General features: G+C 34.3%; 1 protein-coding gene across 5 annotated transcripts in view; it reads left to right on the top strand.

The window, feature by feature from the left end:
- The first annotated feature begins 8,099 nt into the window (after positions 1-8,099).
- Positions 8,100-19,518, top strand: part of Mmadhc (metabolism of cobalamin associated D) — an 84,025-nt gene continuing 72,606 nt past the window's right edge. For 3 of the 5 annotated variants that reach the window (XM_026388595.2, XM_026388628.2, XM_026388620.2), the window contains exons 1-6: positions 8,100-8,188; positions 8,627-8,683; positions 11,785-11,929; positions 14,097-14,314; positions 17,095-17,200; positions 17,753-17,883. In XM_026388595.2, the coding sequence (XP_026244380.1) occupies positions 8,675-8,683; positions 11,785-11,929; positions 14,097-14,314; positions 17,095-17,200; positions 17,753-17,883 (609 nt within the window). In that variant the 5' untranslated portion in view covers positions 8,100-8,188; positions 8,627-8,674. The other 2 variants (XM_026388613.2, XM_026388604.2) reach the window with 2 other exon arrangements.

Genomic DNA, 19,518 nt, shown 5'->3' with positions numbered 1-19,518 from the left:
GGTGATATGGCTGTAGACAGGATGCACGTTCCTAAGCCTTCACTATCACAGATTCTGATTCTACATATGTATGGGGGTGATGTATATTTCACCAGCCCCTCTGGTGCCAACCCCTTTCCAACCTCCTGGTCAATCTCATCTAATAGTCTGTAACAGCACTTCTCAAACTTCACTGTGTATAGGAGGCCCTGGGGGTCTTGTTAAAATACAGATTCTGAAACAGTAATTTGGGGATAGGCTCAGAGATTCTGCATTTCTATCAAGCTCCTGGGTACATTTATAGGCACCTTTATATTGCTGTTTTAAACTTAAGTTTGTCCATTTCTTTTAATGTAGCTAGATCATTACAGGCTGAATCTCTGAGTTTACAAAAATTTGACTGATCGATGGTTCTTGCTCAGTGGTTAAAGAGATTTTCTGTAACTCTCCTCCTGTTCTCTACTATGTCCATATACTTATAGTCCTAAAGGATATCCTTAAGAAGTAGCTGGGAACAGTCTGTTATGCCCCTGATGGGAGTCCTACCTAAACCTATGCTTGTTCCTCTCTAGTCCAATCCATGTTCTGGGACCAAACAGAAAGGCCCAGGGCAGTAGCATTCCATGAATGCTATGAATATATATATATATATATATATATATATATATATATATATATATATATATATATATATAAGCTCCTCATTGCATTATCACCTACCCATAAGAAAGGAGTTCAGTTATGACAACCAGCTTGCTGAGAGCCATTTTATTACACGGATTATCTATATAATTCTCAAAGTATCCATAAAATAGATTATATTATTGTTCCTATTTAATTATAAGGAAAAAAGATATAGAGAAAAGCAGGTAGGTAATAGTCAATATCTAATATCTCAATTAAAGCCTCGTTTTAGACTGTATGAGTCACATTCAAACTAAAAAAAAAAAAAAAAAAAAAAAATTTGAATCCAGGGCTCCACTTCCCTTGTGTCCCGGAGGCATAACATTCACTCTACCTTTTCTCTGTAATGTACACGTGTTGACATCCAGCAATGAATGGCTACAAAATACAAGAGGTTTCCAGGACAACCTAGGTTTTCTGTAAATTGCCAGAGTGTCTGCCTGTCATAATGGATAAAATACTAAAGAGCTACCAGAGCATCCATGCAGACAACTTCAAAGATGTATTCTCAACAGTTGAGTTCTGTGACCGAGTCAAAAAACAAAATTAACCACATACTTTTCTTTTGCCCACACCCTTTTTATTCTTATTACTCTTCCTTTACATGTTACTTTACTTCAAACAAATAATAGCTCTATGAAACCTTTTTAAAAATAACACAGAAAACTGTCTCCAAATTTCTACTACACTTTAGATATGCTTAGTTGAGCAGAAAATATTCCCTCTTGTCTCTTATGGTTTTATAATACTATTGTCTTTATAGAAATAGCAGGCTGAGATAAACAATCGTCTTTCCAGGTTGAGCACTCAGTGTTGAGTATGTATTCCTTAATTTGCTTAAGTATGCATTCTTTATTGTTGAGAATCAGTGCTATCTAGAATAAAAAGGAGGCCATGTGTTTATCAGAAGGCATTAGAAGGCATTAATGCAGGCAGCTGTGAGGCTGAGATGAGAAAGAAAACCCTAAGGATTACATATTAGCTTCTGAATAATCTCATAATCTGGGACTTTGATCAACCTTTATAATTCTAGGAAGGCTCTGTTTTGCCTGTGAATATGAAGACCAAACCAAAAGGGAGTGAAAGCAGGAGAACAAGTAGATAAGGAAAATTGGAATAACAGTTGAGAGACAGCTACTCCCCTCTCTCTGTTTCATTTCATGGTACGAACAGAGAGTTGGAAGCCACACAAATACAAGTTTGAATATCATAATCTCACATCTATCACTGCATGTAACTCTATGGTATCAGGTAGTTTATTTTGCATCTGAATATCACTCAGTTTCTTTATTTATGAAGTGTAGAAACTACTATTTACCTGGCAGAGTTGTTGGGAAGATAAATGATAGGCAAGTATGGAGCCTGGAAATAGAACCACAAAGAACAGCAGTTATTAATGATTCTGGCCACCACTTCTTCATACGTTCAGCTTTCAAAACATATTTATTGATCACTTCTCTGTGGCAGAAATACAATGAAGGTCCAGAAACAGTGAAAAAAAGAGAAAAAAAAAATCTCTGTCTCAAGAGGTTTATGCAACATCCTTTGAAAACCACAGTAAATAAAATCCATCCCCCACTGCTCCATCAAAACTCCTTCAGCAAAGTCACCACTACCCTGTCAATCAAATATGATGGACTCTTTTGTTATTAGATGAACTTCCTCCTGTTCCATCTAATAACATTGTGCAATTACTTTCTGATGTCTAGTGGTCTGTTCTATGATGATATTATTCTACTTTCAGATGAAAATTTTCTACCTCTGTCACTAGTTTTTTCTTCTGCTAACCCTTTGATATTTCCTAGAGTTCTAATTTTTGCCATCTTCCTTTCAGATGCTTCACAAGTGGCCCTTGATCTTTTCATAGACATGGACTCCTTTAAGAATCTAAAGAAACTATGCACCTTCTCCCTAGGGCGGGGAAATGGATCTTCTTATAAATTATTCGAAAATGTACATACATTTTTTTGAGTTTCATAAACTTTCTTCTAACTTCCCAAAGCCTATTCCCAAAAGCCTAGTTCTCCAACTCAAGGGGTTCCTGTGCCTTAACATGTCAATGAGCCTGGAATCTCTATCTCCTACATAATCCACTTTCCTTAGCAAGGCTTTCAAACAACTAATTGGACAATTCCATATGAATGTCCTTCAGTCATCTTAAAATATCCCACATGAAAAATTGTGCTGTATATGTGTACTATGAATTACAATGCATTCTGCTGTATAATAAAATATGTATAATAAAATTAGAATAAATAAGTAAATTTTTAAAAATATCCCACACCAATCTCATTATCTTTCCACTTAAAACTATTCTTCTCCTTGGAGGCAATATCCTATGAGAAAGGGAACGTTAACTTAAAACCAAACAGACCTAGATTTAAATGTAACCGTGGAAACTTGAGTAAGATACTTAACCTCTTTGGGCTTTGATGTTTTTATTCATAGCAGGAGAATAATATTATCTCCATTTTCTGCATTGTTTGGAGAAATAAAGTAGCTAGAGAAAAATACCCATCCAAGTGCCTGCCACAAAGCTTATATTCCACAAGTATTAATATTACTGATTTTCAGTCTCAGTAAAAGCAACTCAGTCAGGCATAATGATGCACACCTGTAATCCCAGCTACCTTAGGATGTAGCTCAGCAGTAGACAGGATAGGTTGCCTAGCATATGCAAGGCCCTGGTCAATACACAGTTAATATAAAACCGAATAGAACACAAACGAACAACGCCATGCATCAAGGTCTCACGCCAAAAATTTAGGAATCATCTTCTACTTGTCCCCTTTTCCTCTTTTATAACCAAATGGATGGCTATGCTGTGTTGATTTCCCACCTTTCCCCCAGAGCTTGGTTGGGATTCTTGTGTTCTTTCTCATGGAGACCACAATTTCTCCTGCCCCATTGGTCCAATTCAGTCCTACACCTTCCCAAATCTGTGCTCTGTACTGCAGCCAAATGATCTTCCCAAGAAAGAAATATGATAATTTCATGACTCTGCTTAAATCTACCCACTGCTTCTCACTGCTTCCAGTATTACATGTACCTTACAATGGCATTGAAAGCTGATAATGATTTCCCCAAATCTACCTTTCAATTCAATTTCTCAAACTAGTTTTGCATTTCCCAGACATCCATAGTGTTTTGGATTCTGTACTTCTATTCCTGCTGCCTCTGTTGCCTGAAATGTCCTCAATTCTACGTCTCTCCTTGACACTTAGGCAAACACCTATTCGTTGTCAAAGCACAAATATTACCTCTACTGTGAAGTTATTCCTGACAGTGATCCCCCTGCTGTATTGTTGATCACTGCCTCTTTTTTTCTCTTACTTCTCTGTGACAGATGATTTTCTATCACAGCAAAGATGAATAATATGTGGTCCCTGGTGTCAAAAAGCTTACAAACATCATTCAACCAGAAATCTTATTATGTAACGACAAATAGGAAAAGGAATTATGAAGCACAAAATCATGAGTTGTAAATAACTGCAACATTGAGCTCAGTGGTCCCTTCTCTAAAGCCTTCTATGCTGTATTCTACTGCTGTGTGTGTGTGCTGCTGTTGTTGTTATATAAGCATTGTTACAAAACTCATTTCACAAAAACTCTGATATAGACACAATTATTATGCTGTTCATAAATGAGAAAATTAAAGCATGAAGGGTCTAAGTAATTTGCCCATATGACTCCACTAAAAATACCAGATTCAAGACTCCTCCCAAGCCTGTTTTGTGTCACTTTGTACCTACATATCTAGGGTGCTGCCCTTCTAGAATAGCATCAGTGGAGGTGGTAGAGGTATTCATATTAAAAAGATAATCCAGAATTCTCTCCTCAAGTCTAGAATGTCTACTTTAGAATTTAATTTCATGTCACTAATACTTATAGGGTAAAGATCCCAAATCGCCAACTTCTTTGCACTCTCCATCCCTGAAGGACTTGACATCCAGATTGTAACTGGAGACCAGAAGCCCCAAATAAAGAGAGCTCTCACCTCTTTCTTATTTTTCTTGCTTAAATCTGGCATTTTCTCTGAGAAATATGCAATTCTCCTTCAACATCAAATCTCATCTTGAATCTGATGAATTCAGCCATTAGCCCGATTTTAGAGACACAAATTTCCAATATTAAAAAGCAACAGTTGGGGCTGGGGTTGTGGCTCACTGGCGGAGTACTTGCCTGACACATGTGAGGCACTAGGTTCGATGCTCAGCACCACATAAAAAATAAAATAAAATAAAGTTCAAAAAAATAAAAAGCAACAATTAAAAAAGACAATTCAAAATGAGGAATTTTTATTTTCCACCCCAATACTGACCAGCTATCTTGTACTATGGACAGCAAAAAGAAAATAAATATTCAGCTTGAGGAGTCTGGGGCAAGGACAATTTCCTAGTAGTCAGTGGTTTTGAGATGTCAGATGATGTTTCCCAGGGAAGTCATGGAATCTCCTTCCATGGATATCCTTAGCTAAGATATTTTAAGACATTTTGCTTAGTCTTGGATTGAGTATTCATTGATCTGAACAGCTGCAAGGTGTCAGATGGCATGCAATTTGTGAAGACCATTAATTGGGACAATAATTGTAGTAATTGGACAAAAGTAGAAAAAATTTGCTCCATGTTTCCACAAGAGAAGAGTACTTGTTAAATTAATTATACTCATGATTGTGGGGAAAATGCTGAAATTACCTAATAGAACTCTTTTCAAATATCTTATAAAAATATAATTGCCAATGATTGTTTTCCCAGGTATTACCCAACTGATTTAGGAACATGTCCACAGAAAAACCCTGCACACAAATCCTTTAAAGCAGCTTTACTCGTAATCATCAAAAATTGGAAGAAAGCAAAGTATTAAGTTTGTACATTAAAATAATATTCAGAGGTTTAAAAATACAGGAATGAGCTATCAAATCATATACACAAGAAGAGAAGGCTAAATGAAAGAAATCAGTCTGAAAATGATACTTATTATATAATGCCATTTCTATGACATTCTAGAAAAGTTGAAATCATAGAGATGGTAAACAGATCAGTGGTTGTTAGGCATTTGAAGAGGTAAGAGGGTTTAGTACATGAAGCACAAAGGACCTTTTTTTTCAGGGTGGAAAAACCATTCCATAAGTATATGGAATGAAGTATACACGACAATATGTCATTTACATATGAATAATGTTATGTACATATACACACAACACGATATATGCATTTGTCAAAACTCCTAGAATTTTACAGCACAAAGAGAACTTTAATAGTTGAAGATTTTTAAAGAAATCATAGGAGCTCAAAGAATCCTAGGATAGAATGCAGACTAATATAAAGCAAGACTTTATATTACAAACGTATAAAATAACTTCATTGAAAAAGGTGGGATTGCTGACTTGAATAAATATGGAAATGAGTGGAGTCTGTTAAGACAAAAGGCAAAAGAACTATACATAAGTATTGGACTCTAGCCGTTAAATCTGTTTCCCATAGGCATACCTGGTAACAATTCTGAACCCACTATACGTGTACATGGAGAGTTAACAGTTCTGAACCCACTACACATGTACACAGGAATTGAACAATTAATTAAATAGATGACAGATAATGAGAGCCAAGTTTCTCACACTAGAGTGCAAGGTTACAGATGAGCAGAGGGAGGAGACAAGCATGATCCATGTGGTGCTGGATTAAAGCTGGAGACATCAGCATGAACTCTTATTTAGCTGACAAAGAAACAGATGGATACATATATAAATTATTTATAGATACCTGCATTTACTCAGGTTAATTTACATACATATATCTCCTTGCTCTGCAACTGAAAAGGCCTAGAAGCAACAATATTCAAAATGTCCAACTCTTGATTTCTAATGTCATTTTCCATTAAAGGGCCCATGGCTCCTTGGGAAAGTGGATGATTCTAGGATTAGATCAGGGGAACATACTAGATGATCCTGGAGCATCTTGTAGTGCCAGAAACTAATGGAAAACAAGGATATGTCAAAAAGGCAGAGGTGTCAACTAAAAGAAATTCCAATGATCAAAACAGGAAAAACAACAAAATACTATTGGATCACAACCCCAAATGTAAAACATCCACAACTACATTCTAATATGAATGGCTGAATACACAAACAAATGGGGCAGAACAGAAGATCTCCCATGCAGAAGAACTGCAAATAATTTATGAAGATAGTTTACTATTAAAGAGATGAAGCACAACTTCTCACTCCTACAATTTGAGCTGCACATAGTGACATCCTTCCAAAGGAAAAGAATAACTTCACAGTTGAAAAATCTGGCAAACACTACCTTAGCAAGGTGATAAAGGTTAACATCAATAGTGATAAATCATGTGTACTCTTAATGTGATGTGTTAAGGAGGGTACTTTACCTCTTTATCCCCCAAGTCCTATAACTCCAATCAATACATAAGAAAAAACATCAGGCAAACTCCAACTGTGGGATATTCAACAAAATGTCTTATGGAGAATGAAGGGAAGGGAGGGAGGATGAGAAAAGGAAAGACAGTGGATATAACTTTCCTATGAACATATACCACAGTGAATCTCACAATCGGGTACACCCATATGAAATTAATTTTAAAAAATAACTATGGGTAAATGGCAGAAAGATCAATCAAGGGAAAGGAGCAGGGGGTGGGGAGTAGAAAGGAAAGGGAGAGGTGCTGGATTAAGAATTAGAACAAGATATTTTCCATGCTTGTACAAGTATGTCAAAATGGATTCTACTATCATGTATTATTAAAAAAAAAAGTGCTTTGTTAGTATGCCTCAAAACTATCAAGGTTACAAAAGCAAACCAACTCTGTGAAACTGTCACTGCCTGGAAGAGTCTGAGGAGATACGGTGACTAAATGTAATGTGGTACTCAGAATTCTGATACAGAAACAGACAATAAGTCAAAAATTAAGAAATATGAATAAAATTTGTGCTTTAACTACAATTTTTAAAAATGCATTAATTTTAAAATTAATTAGGATATGCTATTTATAAATAAATCATTGGATACGTATTTACCGAGCCTGTAGTGAAAGTGGCACTGTAGTAGAAGTGGGGACATAAAAAGAAAAAGTGCCCTGTGCTCAAAAGAAAAATATTCGTGAAAAATACATAATCATACAAAGAACAGAAGACTGTATATTCTGGAGTCAGTAAGAAAAGCTCAGAGTGAGAGGAATCTATCAAATAAAACAAAAATCAATGAACGAAGGAAAAACTCCCGCCTAACACTGCCTGCAGCCCTCCTAGCTAACTCCCAGCTGACACCTCCTCGCTTTGGTCCACCCTTGTTGTCAGCCCAGGCTCAGCCAATCGAAGGTCGGCTCTGGCAGGCCTACGTGACACGCGTGCGCATCATCGGTTCGACGATCCTTTACATCGATGCACTCGGAAGCAACTTCGTTGGCCTGGTAGTGACCAAAGTAGCTGCTACCCCCATCGCCTTCGCCGCAGCCATTTTGACGGTGCGAAGAGTCAGAGTCTGGGACGGCTGGAGGCGGGTGGTGATTGGTACGGATGGTTTCCGCCCGCCTTAGCCCCTCCAAACTCGCCAATCTTTGGCCCAGAGTTCTCGGTATTGCCCTGATTACGGAGATCCCCTGTCGTCCTATCACCGCCCCTTCCTCTTCTGCGCAGCCCGAGCCTCCTTTCGGAGGTGTTGCCAAACAGCCCTGATCTGTGTTAAAACATCAGCGTGGACCCCGGCGCTCTGAAGGCCGGCCGTCCCACCCCCTCGGGTCGGGTGGGTTTTCCCCCGGGACACGTGTGCCCGTGGATGCTCGGAGCCGCGACCTCCTGGGGTCGGCCGGGGGGAGTCTGGCCTCGGGGGTGAGGGGCAGCTCGGAGGTCATCCTGCCGAGGGGGAGGGACACAGCACGCAATAGTGGACGTTCCGGAGTGGTCCCTCAGAGTTCTGTCACTAGCCTGTTTTGTTTTGTCCTTTCCCAGGAATACTTTGCGAAGGAGAAGATTTTGTGTCTGTCTTCTCCACTGGAAATGGCCAATGTGAGTAGTCTTAAAAGTCAGTTGAACTTGTTAGGAATCAGACGGATTTCATTATGGGGCTTTGACGTCATGATGTTAGTGTATCAAAAATGTCAGGAGAAGCAAGGGCTATGAAATTATGTTGTAATCCTTTTAAGGTAGTTTGAACACAGATATTCTTTTAATATGCATGTACTTATCTCTCCAATTTTATTTTTCTAGACAGAAAGTTTTAAAACCCAATATTTTTAAAGACGTTATTCCAGTATTTAGAATCTATATAAAGCCCCTTTTTATTTCTCGTTAGCAAAACTGAAGGGTTTGTAGCCGTTGCAATATAGGAAGTGGCCCTCCAGATTCTACAAAATGAAATCAAAAGGTATTCATTGACATCAGCATTGACTCTTAAGTACCCTGTGATTAATTATACACATCCAAGGATGAGAGTGTATTTCAGTGAGGGAGTGCTTGCCTAGACTGTGCAAAAAAGAAAGAAAAAATTATACACATCTTACTTTACCTTAGAGAATTCATATAATATGGACATAAGACATGAAAACAGCTACAATAAAAGTAGCATATAATCTTTTTTTAAAACTTTGAAAAGGTACAATGCACATTCAGAGTTTTGTGCAGAAGGAAAAGTAGGGTTGGAGACTACTGTGAAAAGCATTTGAGACTTGAAAACTGAATGAAATCTGATAATTAAGATATGGGTGGGAAGAACAGAAGTTGTTCAAAGAACACTACTCATTGCTCCTTTCAAAAATTAAATTATTTCCACCTGATGATCACTAGAAGGTAAGGTTGAATTCTGAGGTTGGGACCAAATAATAGGGAACCCTGAATGAAGCCATATTCTATAAACTGTGGTGACTTAATCAGACCTGAATGTTAGAAAGATGAATGGGCAACAGCAGAGATATTATTCTTGCAATTAGTAAGTGCAAATGTGTGGCTTACACAGTCAAATCACAAGAGTAGTCTAACAATTTGGCCTTAATTTTAACATGAATTTTTGCCTACCCATAATCTGTACAGAAAGGAACGTTGTAAAAGGTGTATATGGTACTTTGAAAAGAGGGAAATTAAGTATAATATTAATATCTGACCTTTATTTTGGCTACATGAATATAAATTAGTTCAGTAGGGCAAATAGTTTAGAAGATGCTTTTACAAGTTATTTTTTAGAATGAAATTTATACTAAAAAATGTTAGTATTTAAATTGCTTAAAATTTTTGTATTTATATGCATTATAAACTCTGAATGGATGTTAGTAATGAAATATGCATGTCTTTGACAGTTTAGTTAACATTCCAATTGAGAGTCATATCAATGCTTCAGAGTCTAGCAAACTGAATTTATAACTCTTTAAAATATACCTTTTGTGATGTTATGCTTTTTATCTAAAAAATTACAGACTTTTATTAAAATTTTATATATGGTAGAATACTTGTTGAAGAAGTACATACCTGCTTTTCATAAAAACACAGAAAATACAGCAGTCCTGAATTCACGTAGCCCAATGGCATTAGTTAGCAACAAATTACTATAGCTACCAGAAGGCTGTTTCTTTATATCAGAAAGGCATATTTCAAGTTTGTCTAGATTCTGAAGCATGGACGTTTATGACTCTTAATATGTATGCTAATTGATTTCCATTAAACGAAGAATTTTTAGTTATAAGTTTTTTATTATTAAAGGGCCAAATCATATATATTTTAAGTTTTGTGGGCCGTATACTCTTGGTTACAGCTACTTCACTCTGCCATTATGGTGCAAAAGCAGTTAGACATAATAAGTAAGTGATTAGGTATGTATGTATTAAAATAAAACTTTGTTTACCAAAGCAATAGGCTGTACTTTTGAATAATTTGCCAACTCTTGCATTAATTTATTCTGACTCAAATATTTTGCTAAAAGTGTATGCACAGAAGATATTTATATATTCACCCATTATATCTGATTTCAATGTCTAGGAAATTAATATAAGATCAGAAAATGTACCACAAAGATTTGTGCTAAAATGAAGGAAATTGGACATTGCCATCCAATCAAAAGAGACTGGCTTGGGCAATAACTACCACTATTTATTTATTTACTTATTTATATATTTTGGTACCTAGGATTGAATCCAGGGGCACTTCATTTTTTATTTTGAGATGGGGCCTTGCTAAGTTGCTAGCTTTGAACTTGCAGTCCTTCTGCCTCAGCCTCCCAAGCCATTGGGATTACAGGTGTGTGCCACTGTGCCTGACAATTACCACAATTTATGGTAGTAAAATAATAATACTATTAGAAAGGAAACAGATTTTGGTCCAAGGGGAGGTTTGGAAATTTCTGTATCTTAAGGATATAAGAATCTTACTTTTGCTACCTTTGTAGTGTTGTCTTTAAATGAAGTATCTTTTATGAGTTTCCTTTCTTTCATGATACAATTGAATTCTGGCCTTTATTGGAAAAGACATATACTTTTCTTTGAATTATTACCTTTTTTTGTCTTAATATTTGTATTGTCAACCTAAAATGAATAGAATATAGAAAGGCTTTCCAAAGAAAAATAGTTTATTTGGGAGTAAGAAAGTGATTGAAATCCAAAACACACAATCCTTGACAGACAGTGGGAATTCACAGAAAGACAAGGGTTTTTAAAAATAAAATGAGGAAGGTTCCATAGTTATTTTCAAATAATTATCCTTGGTCACAAGGGTCAGTAACAGAGGTACTAAGTCCAAGTTTGAATGGGCAGTTGTTGAGTAGACAATTTATAAAGTTTTTTTATATACAAGCTGTGGTAGCCTTGTGTCGATTGTGGTTTGGGCAATCTTTTGTGATGGTTTCTGTTATCAGGCATACATGCATGAAGATGCCCTCCCCTCCCCAACCAGGGTTTTCTGTCTTTATTTATTAGAGTTCAACATAAATGACAGCTTTGAATCTGACAACTGACAGTATTCTGTTTTTTAAATTATATATGTATTTTAACGCTTGTTTCATAGTAGGTTTCAACAGAAGTGGAATAAATTTTGGCTTTAAAAGATGTATTGCAGTATGAAAATTTGGCAGAAATTATAACATTTATATCTAGAATAAATAGTCTTATTTTTCCTGCCATTCTTAGGTGCTCTGTAACAGAGCCAGACTGGTTTCCTATCTCCCGGGATTTTGCTCTTTAGTTAAAAGAGTTGTCAATCCAAAAGCCTTTTCAACTGCAGGATCTTCAGGTTCAGATGAATCTCATGTGGCCACTGCCCCTCCAGATATATGTAAGTAGATGTTATTTTTGCTTCACTTATAATCATTTCAAAATATTTGAGTTGCATTTCCTCTAATATTTCTTTTTCTGATTTAGGAAGCTGTGTTTATTCCATTTAAAATAAGTCAGAGCTCTGGCTAAATGTTTATTATCCAGGAAGATAAAATATTAAAGAATGAATATAGATGCTCCTTATCTTATGGTGCAATTAAATCCCAGTTAACCCTTCAAAAATTGAAGACATGAGAGGTCAAAAATGCATTTAATATACCTTTTAGAATACAGAGTGTTGTAGGGTATGAGATATTTGCAGTGATCATGTGGGCTTAACTAGAAACTGTCTCACTGTCCGGCATTGAGAGAGATTATGGTATAGCATGTTTCTAGACAGGAAAAAGTTTGGTGCATATTCAGCAAAGGAAACAAATTAGAAATATGAAGCGAGAACCTATAGAATGGGAGAAAATCTTTACTAGCTACTCTTCTGATAAAGGATTAATATGTTTAATATATAAAGAACTCAAAAAAAGTAACACCAGAAAATTAAATATTTCAATAAATAAATGGGCAAATGAATTAAACCAGATACTTGACAAAAGAAGAAATACAAATGACCACCAGATATGTGAAAAAATGTTCAGCATCATTAGGAGTTAGGGAAATACAAATCAAAACTACACTGAGATATCCTCTCACACCAGTCGGATTCTTTTAATATAGCTGACTTCTTGTAAAGTATATATTCAATCAGTAATTTATGCTGTCTACAAAGTCTGCTTCTATTTTGCACACTACTAAAATATTTTAATCATGTTGCTCTCATGATAAGCCATGATTAACTCTTATTACTCTCAGCTAGAGTTCCCAGACTGTAAGAGTTCTAAGTTTTTTTGAAAAAAGTGTTGTTATTAAGTACGTTTGAGAAAAATGCCATGTACATGCCATATTTGTGTCTTGAAAGTTTATAATGCACACTTAACCTATTGTGTGCTGAAAGTATTATTCATGGAATTCTTCTTTTCTTGAAACACATGAGTGCAACGTAATTTAAGTTCATTTGGGTCTTCAAAGCCTTCCATCCTGCATTGCTTTTCCTTTATAACTTCATCTTTGACTATTACCCAGTTTATATTACCGGAAAACTTAACTGTGTATGTATTACAAATGAAATATTTGCCATTCAGATTATATAAGGGGCTGGTATCCTGAAAATAAATAAATAAATATAAATATAAATATATATATATATATATATTTTTTTTTCTTTCCCCTAGATTAGTAGAAAAAAAATACAACCCAGTAGAAAAACAAAAATCAAACAGGATAATCAAAACAGGCCTTTCTCAGAAGAGAAATCAAGTGATCAGTAAACATTAAAATATGCTCAAATCCTATTAATATGGAACATTTTATTTTTTCTAAAGAGAATTTGACACTGGTAGACCTGATTGTTCTTTAAAACCAATAACATTCAAAACTTTATCTTAGGAACTAACCAGTCAATTACTAGTGGCTGTCTACAGCCTTATTACTTACAAGTAATTAGAAACCATACAAGTATCTGTTATTGCAGTATTTGTAGTTTGTATTAATTCAGGTAGCTGATAAACAGAATTGTGTCATATAATGCTCAATTTTTTTGCCCCAGTCCATTAGTGTTTTGTGCCACTTAGTAATGGCAGCTGAATGCCCCTTCCTAAGGAAGACCATTTTTAAGTTTGGTGTCCTTCCTTTTAGGTCTTTTTCTCATTGTTTAAAAATATGAATATAAGGAAGTCAAATAAATACTGTTTATTTTATCCTGTTTGATTTTTGTTTTTCTAAAATTAATGCTATTCTTTGACTTAGCTTTTCTTTTAAAGAAATATGTCCTGGACATCATTCTGTGTTGGTACATGAAAGTTTACTTGTATTCTTTTTAATGACTATCAAACATCTCATGTATTAATTAGAGTACTTTATTGAATTTTTCCCCTCATAATGGAGTTGCCTGTGAGCCATCAGCTAGTTACTTTAATTAGTATAAACCACATGAAACTAAGTTATGTTCATACAAGAAAGCAGATTTCAGATATCTATTTGTAGGCAAAAAAATACAATAATAAGAACATTCTTCCAGTCTGCAAATGTTCTTGACTACTAAGAAGGAAATTATGTGTTTTGTTTCTCCTCTTCAGGCTCTAGAACAGTGTGGCCTGATGAAACTATGGGACCATTTGGACCTCAGGATCAGAGATTCCAGCTTCCTGGGAACATAGGTTTTGATTGTCACCTCAATGGGACTGCATCACAGAAGAAAAACCAGGTTCATAAAACTTTGCCTGATGTACTGGCAGAACCTTTATCAACTGAAAGACATGAATTTGTGATGGCACAGTATGTGAATGAATTTCAGGTAAATTGCTAATATCATTATGTTTTTCTAATTATTAATGCAATACTTTTTCTTAATCTGAGCATGTCACTTTTACATTGAGAAGTTTTTTTAAAAAACCTGATCCTAGTATATATAATAACAACATAAACAGTCCTTTAAAAAAAGAAAAAAAAAAAACTTGACATTGTCCAAGCTATACAGTGTTTGCAGTTTAATTTTTTATATAATTTTAGGTTACAATCTGTTGTAGGTAATTAAGTCTTCAAAAATATGCTTTTTAATAACTATTTCCAATATAGATAATTTAATTATGTCTTTATCATTGAAAATTTAGGTTACCTGTTTTTCACTTTTTAAAAATGGCAGTTATAATCTGAATATGCACTTAATTCTAACCAACTTAATACTTCACTAGCCACTCTTAAAAGCTGAAGAAAATTTTGAGGTCTCTGAAATTGTTTACAGTATGTTAAAAAGAAAGCATTCTGTGTTTTTGTGTGTGTATGTGTTTTGTTTTTAAATAATTTCTGAGGGTTTTTGAGTTTGTTGTTGTTGTTTTTAGTTTTGTTGAAATACTTTAAACTGACATTGCATCATTGCTCACTCAAGGAAAAGTAACATGCAGTTCAGAATTTTGGTCAAGCCCCTAACACTTTATCTTTTTTCACATTTCTGCATCATTTCAGGCAGAGTTCTTGACCAAATCTGTATTATCAGGAACAGCCTTCCCTGTCATATGTTAAGTTATATATCAGATGACCTGACATTGGGACACAGTTGACCTCTCTTACCCTTGTATCTCAGATAATTCCTTCTCAATCTTCTTGGTTCTTGTTTCCTCCTCTGCCTACAAATTAGGTGATTTTTTCCTACATAGTTGCTTCATTCTCATTTAAATTATTCCTTGTTCACATAATCCCTTGGCTTTCTCCACAGGCTAGGTTTTTATAATCCCTAACTCACGATTTCTATTTCTCACATTTCTGGCTCTACATTTTCATTTATCTACCAAACATCCCAGATTTTGCATGGTGAATGAGAAAGGCATATTTTATTTTAAATGAAAGTATATCCTGGTTGACATACAGAGAAAGAGGAAGTAGTGGGAAATAAGAAAGAAAAGGTAAGATATCAAAATTGTAAAAGGTCATTCAAGCTACATTAAGAAATGAAGAAGTCCTTTTTTCTTTTATAACCTGTTCCTGCAACCAATACTATTAATAGTATAACCATATTTCCTTTGTATCAAGATAAAAATCATAGCACCAAACTTGACTCCCCTTCTCAGTCATATCTCCACAGTGTCAAAAATCACATCTTTCTATAAAGTTGTTCTTTCCAGTTTTCTGCTCAGAGCCTGTCTTGCCTCTAAGAATCTAGATTAGATAAATCTGGGTTTATAAGTTGACTTTACCACTTATTTTTTTGACATTGAGAAAGTTACTTAATCTTTCTGAGCCTTTGGTTCTTTATGTGGAAAAAAACAAGGGAGGCACAATAATAATCTTCAGTCCACAAGGTTGCAGTGAGAATTAAATTTGAAAATGTACTTAAAGCACAAAAATCCACTAAGGGATCAATGAATGTTGATTGTTAACTGATCTTTTACCTTTTCCTCATTACCATACATTCTCCACATTAATACTACTTTTTTATATTTGATATTACTACTTCTTGTTGCATATAGACAAAAGTCAAAATTTCTTAATGTAGCGTAAAAGACCTTTCACAATTTTGATTTCTTTCCCATCTTATTTCCCACTACTTCCTCTTTTCGCTCCAAGCATAATATACTTCCTCTTTTTTTTTTTTTTTAACATATCATTGTCTTTCACCATTGTTTACTGTTATATATAATTATCTCTGCTGGACTGTTTTTCCTTCTAATTTTCTAACCTATGCTCTACCTGTTCCTTACTTACTAAACACACAGTAGTTAATATGTACCTCAAAAATGACAATTTCAATCTTTATCTGATTTCTCCTAGCAAAGCAAGTTTCTTCCTTCTCTTTGCCCCAGAAGACTTTCTTCCTAATCTTTAATCTTTCTAATCCTGTGTCACTTTTTATATGAAATTGCATTTATTTCATTTTTTCTTCCTCTTACTAGGTTTGATGTGTCAAAGAAGACTGGATTTATTTTATTTTTTTTAAATAACCTTTGTAGTGCCTGCTCCTGTTAAAGTGCTAGACATATTCAGTTTAATAAAGACCTCTAAGCTCTACCTGTGGGAGGGGCTGTATTATTTAATCATGTTACTTTTAAGTTAGTGTTCTTATCCCAATTTTGTAGATTATTGAACAAAATAATATATAATTAGATATAATCACAAAATACCAGAAGACATAACATTTTAAGGTATAAACATGGCATTTTAGTTTTTCATCCAAATTCTCTTCATATCATATCCTAGAATATCAGCAGCATATTTTTGTTGTATTTTATTCAGAATTTCAAAGGTTCAGATCATCGATTCATCTTGGAGAAAAGTTTTTTGAGTATTTAAGAAATTATTACCAGTTAAGTGTGGTAGCCCAGCCTGTCATCCCAACTATAGGAAAGTTTCAGGCAAGAGGATAACTTAGTTTGAGGCCAGGCTGGGCAGCTTAGCAAGAACCTGTCTTACCCTAGGTGGTAGAAGGCCCACCCCTAGGTTCTATCTGTATTATCATCCCACCCCCCAAAAATACCTTCTAATAAAAATTATTTTTTAAATTTTTCTAACCAGATGAGTTCTTAACAGATATATTATTGTATTTGAACTTCAGATTTTACTTATAATCCTTGGTCCCCATAGGGTAATGATGGACCGGTTGAACAAGAAATTAACAGTGCAGAAACTTATTTTGAAAGTGCCAGAGTGGAGTGTGCAATCCAGACATGTCCAGAATTGCTTCAAAGAGGTATGTCACACCTCATATATTGAAACACTAACACGTTTAAGGTAATATTACTGATTTTGTAATGCATTGAGTAATGTACTCCAAAGGAACTATAATACTCTGTGTCTTAATATTAGTGTGTCTGGCTGGAAATGATTGCATGTCTAAGATAAAGGCTTTCAAATGTCCTCCAAAATCAGATCTCATGCTTTTTACCTAAAACTTGTCATTTATACTCCTGCATGATTATTAGATCTGTAATTTCATGAACTAATATATAATGGAGACAAATCTAAATAACAAATTTATTTGAAAATTTTTATTAACAACAATAGCATGTAGCTCTACTTACCCTCCAGAATTGTCGCCAGTAATGTTTCAACTCGTCCAACAAAATAGAAGTGAACTAAAATAAGTTCACTTTATTCTTTTCAAAAATAAAATGTATTTGTAATAACTTAGTAAAAATAATTTAACTTAAGCATAATTTTTCTAAGGAAGTGTTATATTTATGAACTACATCTTTTTTTAAAGCAAATTATTTTCTTCTTGGATTTTTATTCTTATTTGTAGATTTTGAGTCACTATTTCCAGAAGTAACTAATAGCAAACTAATGATTCTGACTGTAACGCAGAAAACTAAGAATGATATGACTGTTTGGAGTGAAGAGGTAGAACTTGAAAGAGAAATGCTCTTAGAAAAGGTAATTTTCTTAATTACTAACAATTTAATTTCATGGTCCAACTTAAATACCATTAAAATGGTGTATTAAAATGTCTTTTCCAGTCTTTGTTCATTCTCTGAAACATTTCAATACTAAACATCTTTTTCTAAGAACTAAAAAGCTGCAAGTTTTTTTTGTCATTAGTGTTTTTTAAAAACTTAGATTCTGTTCAATACTTTTCTTAATTTTTCTAAAATTTAAATCTGTTTTAGGAAATTTGGAAAAGGTAGTACAAAACAACTTTTTTGAAACTCTTCATACTCTTTTTCTTTTTGCCCCTTCCTTCCATGTGCTCCCATTCTCTACTGTAAGGCATGTCAAGTAAATAGTGAAAATTACCCCAACAATCTCCAAGAATAGTAGCAATAAACTGTAAAATAGCACAATAAATACTGTATACAAATACAACATTTTTTTTCACCTTAGCTTTTAACCTAATAACTTCCCATACCATTATATGTAGATATAGCTCATTTTTTGTAGAATCTTTATAGTATTTCATTATACAAGTAAACAATAAGTTTTTTTAAAAATTATTCTAAAATTTCCTGTGTGATTTAGATGAAAATCAAACTTTTGCTATTACCAGCAACACACCAGTGAAAATCTATTACATATATTTTAATGAATCTAAAATCCATAAATTTCTAAATAGATAATTCCTGAATTAAGAGGCGTTTACATTTTAAATTTTGGTAAATAATGTCAATTTGCCCACCAAAACCATTGTCCTAGTTTATATGCTGTCACTCTAGCTTAACCTGGACCTTAGCATTTTTTTTTATCAGTCCAGGAGGTGATGAATTGTAACTTCAAGTCTAGTAATTTAAAACTGTGCAATTATTTGTCTTAAGAGTTTGATATTGAATTTTATCATTTCTTCTACAAGATAGATAAGAATATTCCTCTGCTTGTATGACAGGTTAAGAATAACTCACTTGCTCACATTAGCTAATGAGTTGAAAAATCTTTACCAACTCCCATGCTTGATGTCAGGAATTATTTTTTCTTTAGGGTTGGATGTATGGCTCTTTTCATTTGTAATAATATATTACCATTTACATATTCAACAGTATTTTATGATAATAACTATATACTTAAATGTCCCACATGGAACCTTCTAATAAATTTCATTTAGTCTTTTAACAATTTTGAATATACTAATCATGTATTAATTAACAAAGGAAGTTATAGGAGAGGCACAAGGCATTGCCTCTGATTTTAAGAAGATGTGAATTTAGATGGAGTTTAAAAGGCAATAACTAGCAATAATATTTGTTTACATATTAAGATAATGCTTCATAAATATATACTTATCATCACTGTTACTGAGCTGTTAGAGATCTCTTACAAGTGCATTGCATTAGTAGGCCCAATTTTGGAACAGTTAAAAGTTGTAAACCTAATTTGATACTGACTCCAGTATAGTTCTAAATTGGTTTTCTATAATAAATTGCAGGGCTTTGAAATGGAACCTGCTTCATCTTGAAATTTATAATTTATGACTGAAAACCATCTCGTTTTCTACGAAAGAAACAGATAATTTTGATTGATACATGTTAGTGACTATTTTGGAACCACACCTTGCTTACTCTCCAAGTAGATATTTTATGG

This window comes from Urocitellus parryii, chromosome 1 (genome assembly GCF_045843805.1).
Source record: "Urocitellus parryii isolate mUroPar1 chromosome 1, mUroPar1.hap1, whole genome shotgun sequence".
Classification (NCBI taxonomy): Eukaryota; Metazoa; Chordata; class Mammalia; order Rodentia; family Sciuridae; genus Urocitellus; species Urocitellus parryii.
This window is presented reverse-complemented; position numbering and strand designations above follow the sequence as displayed.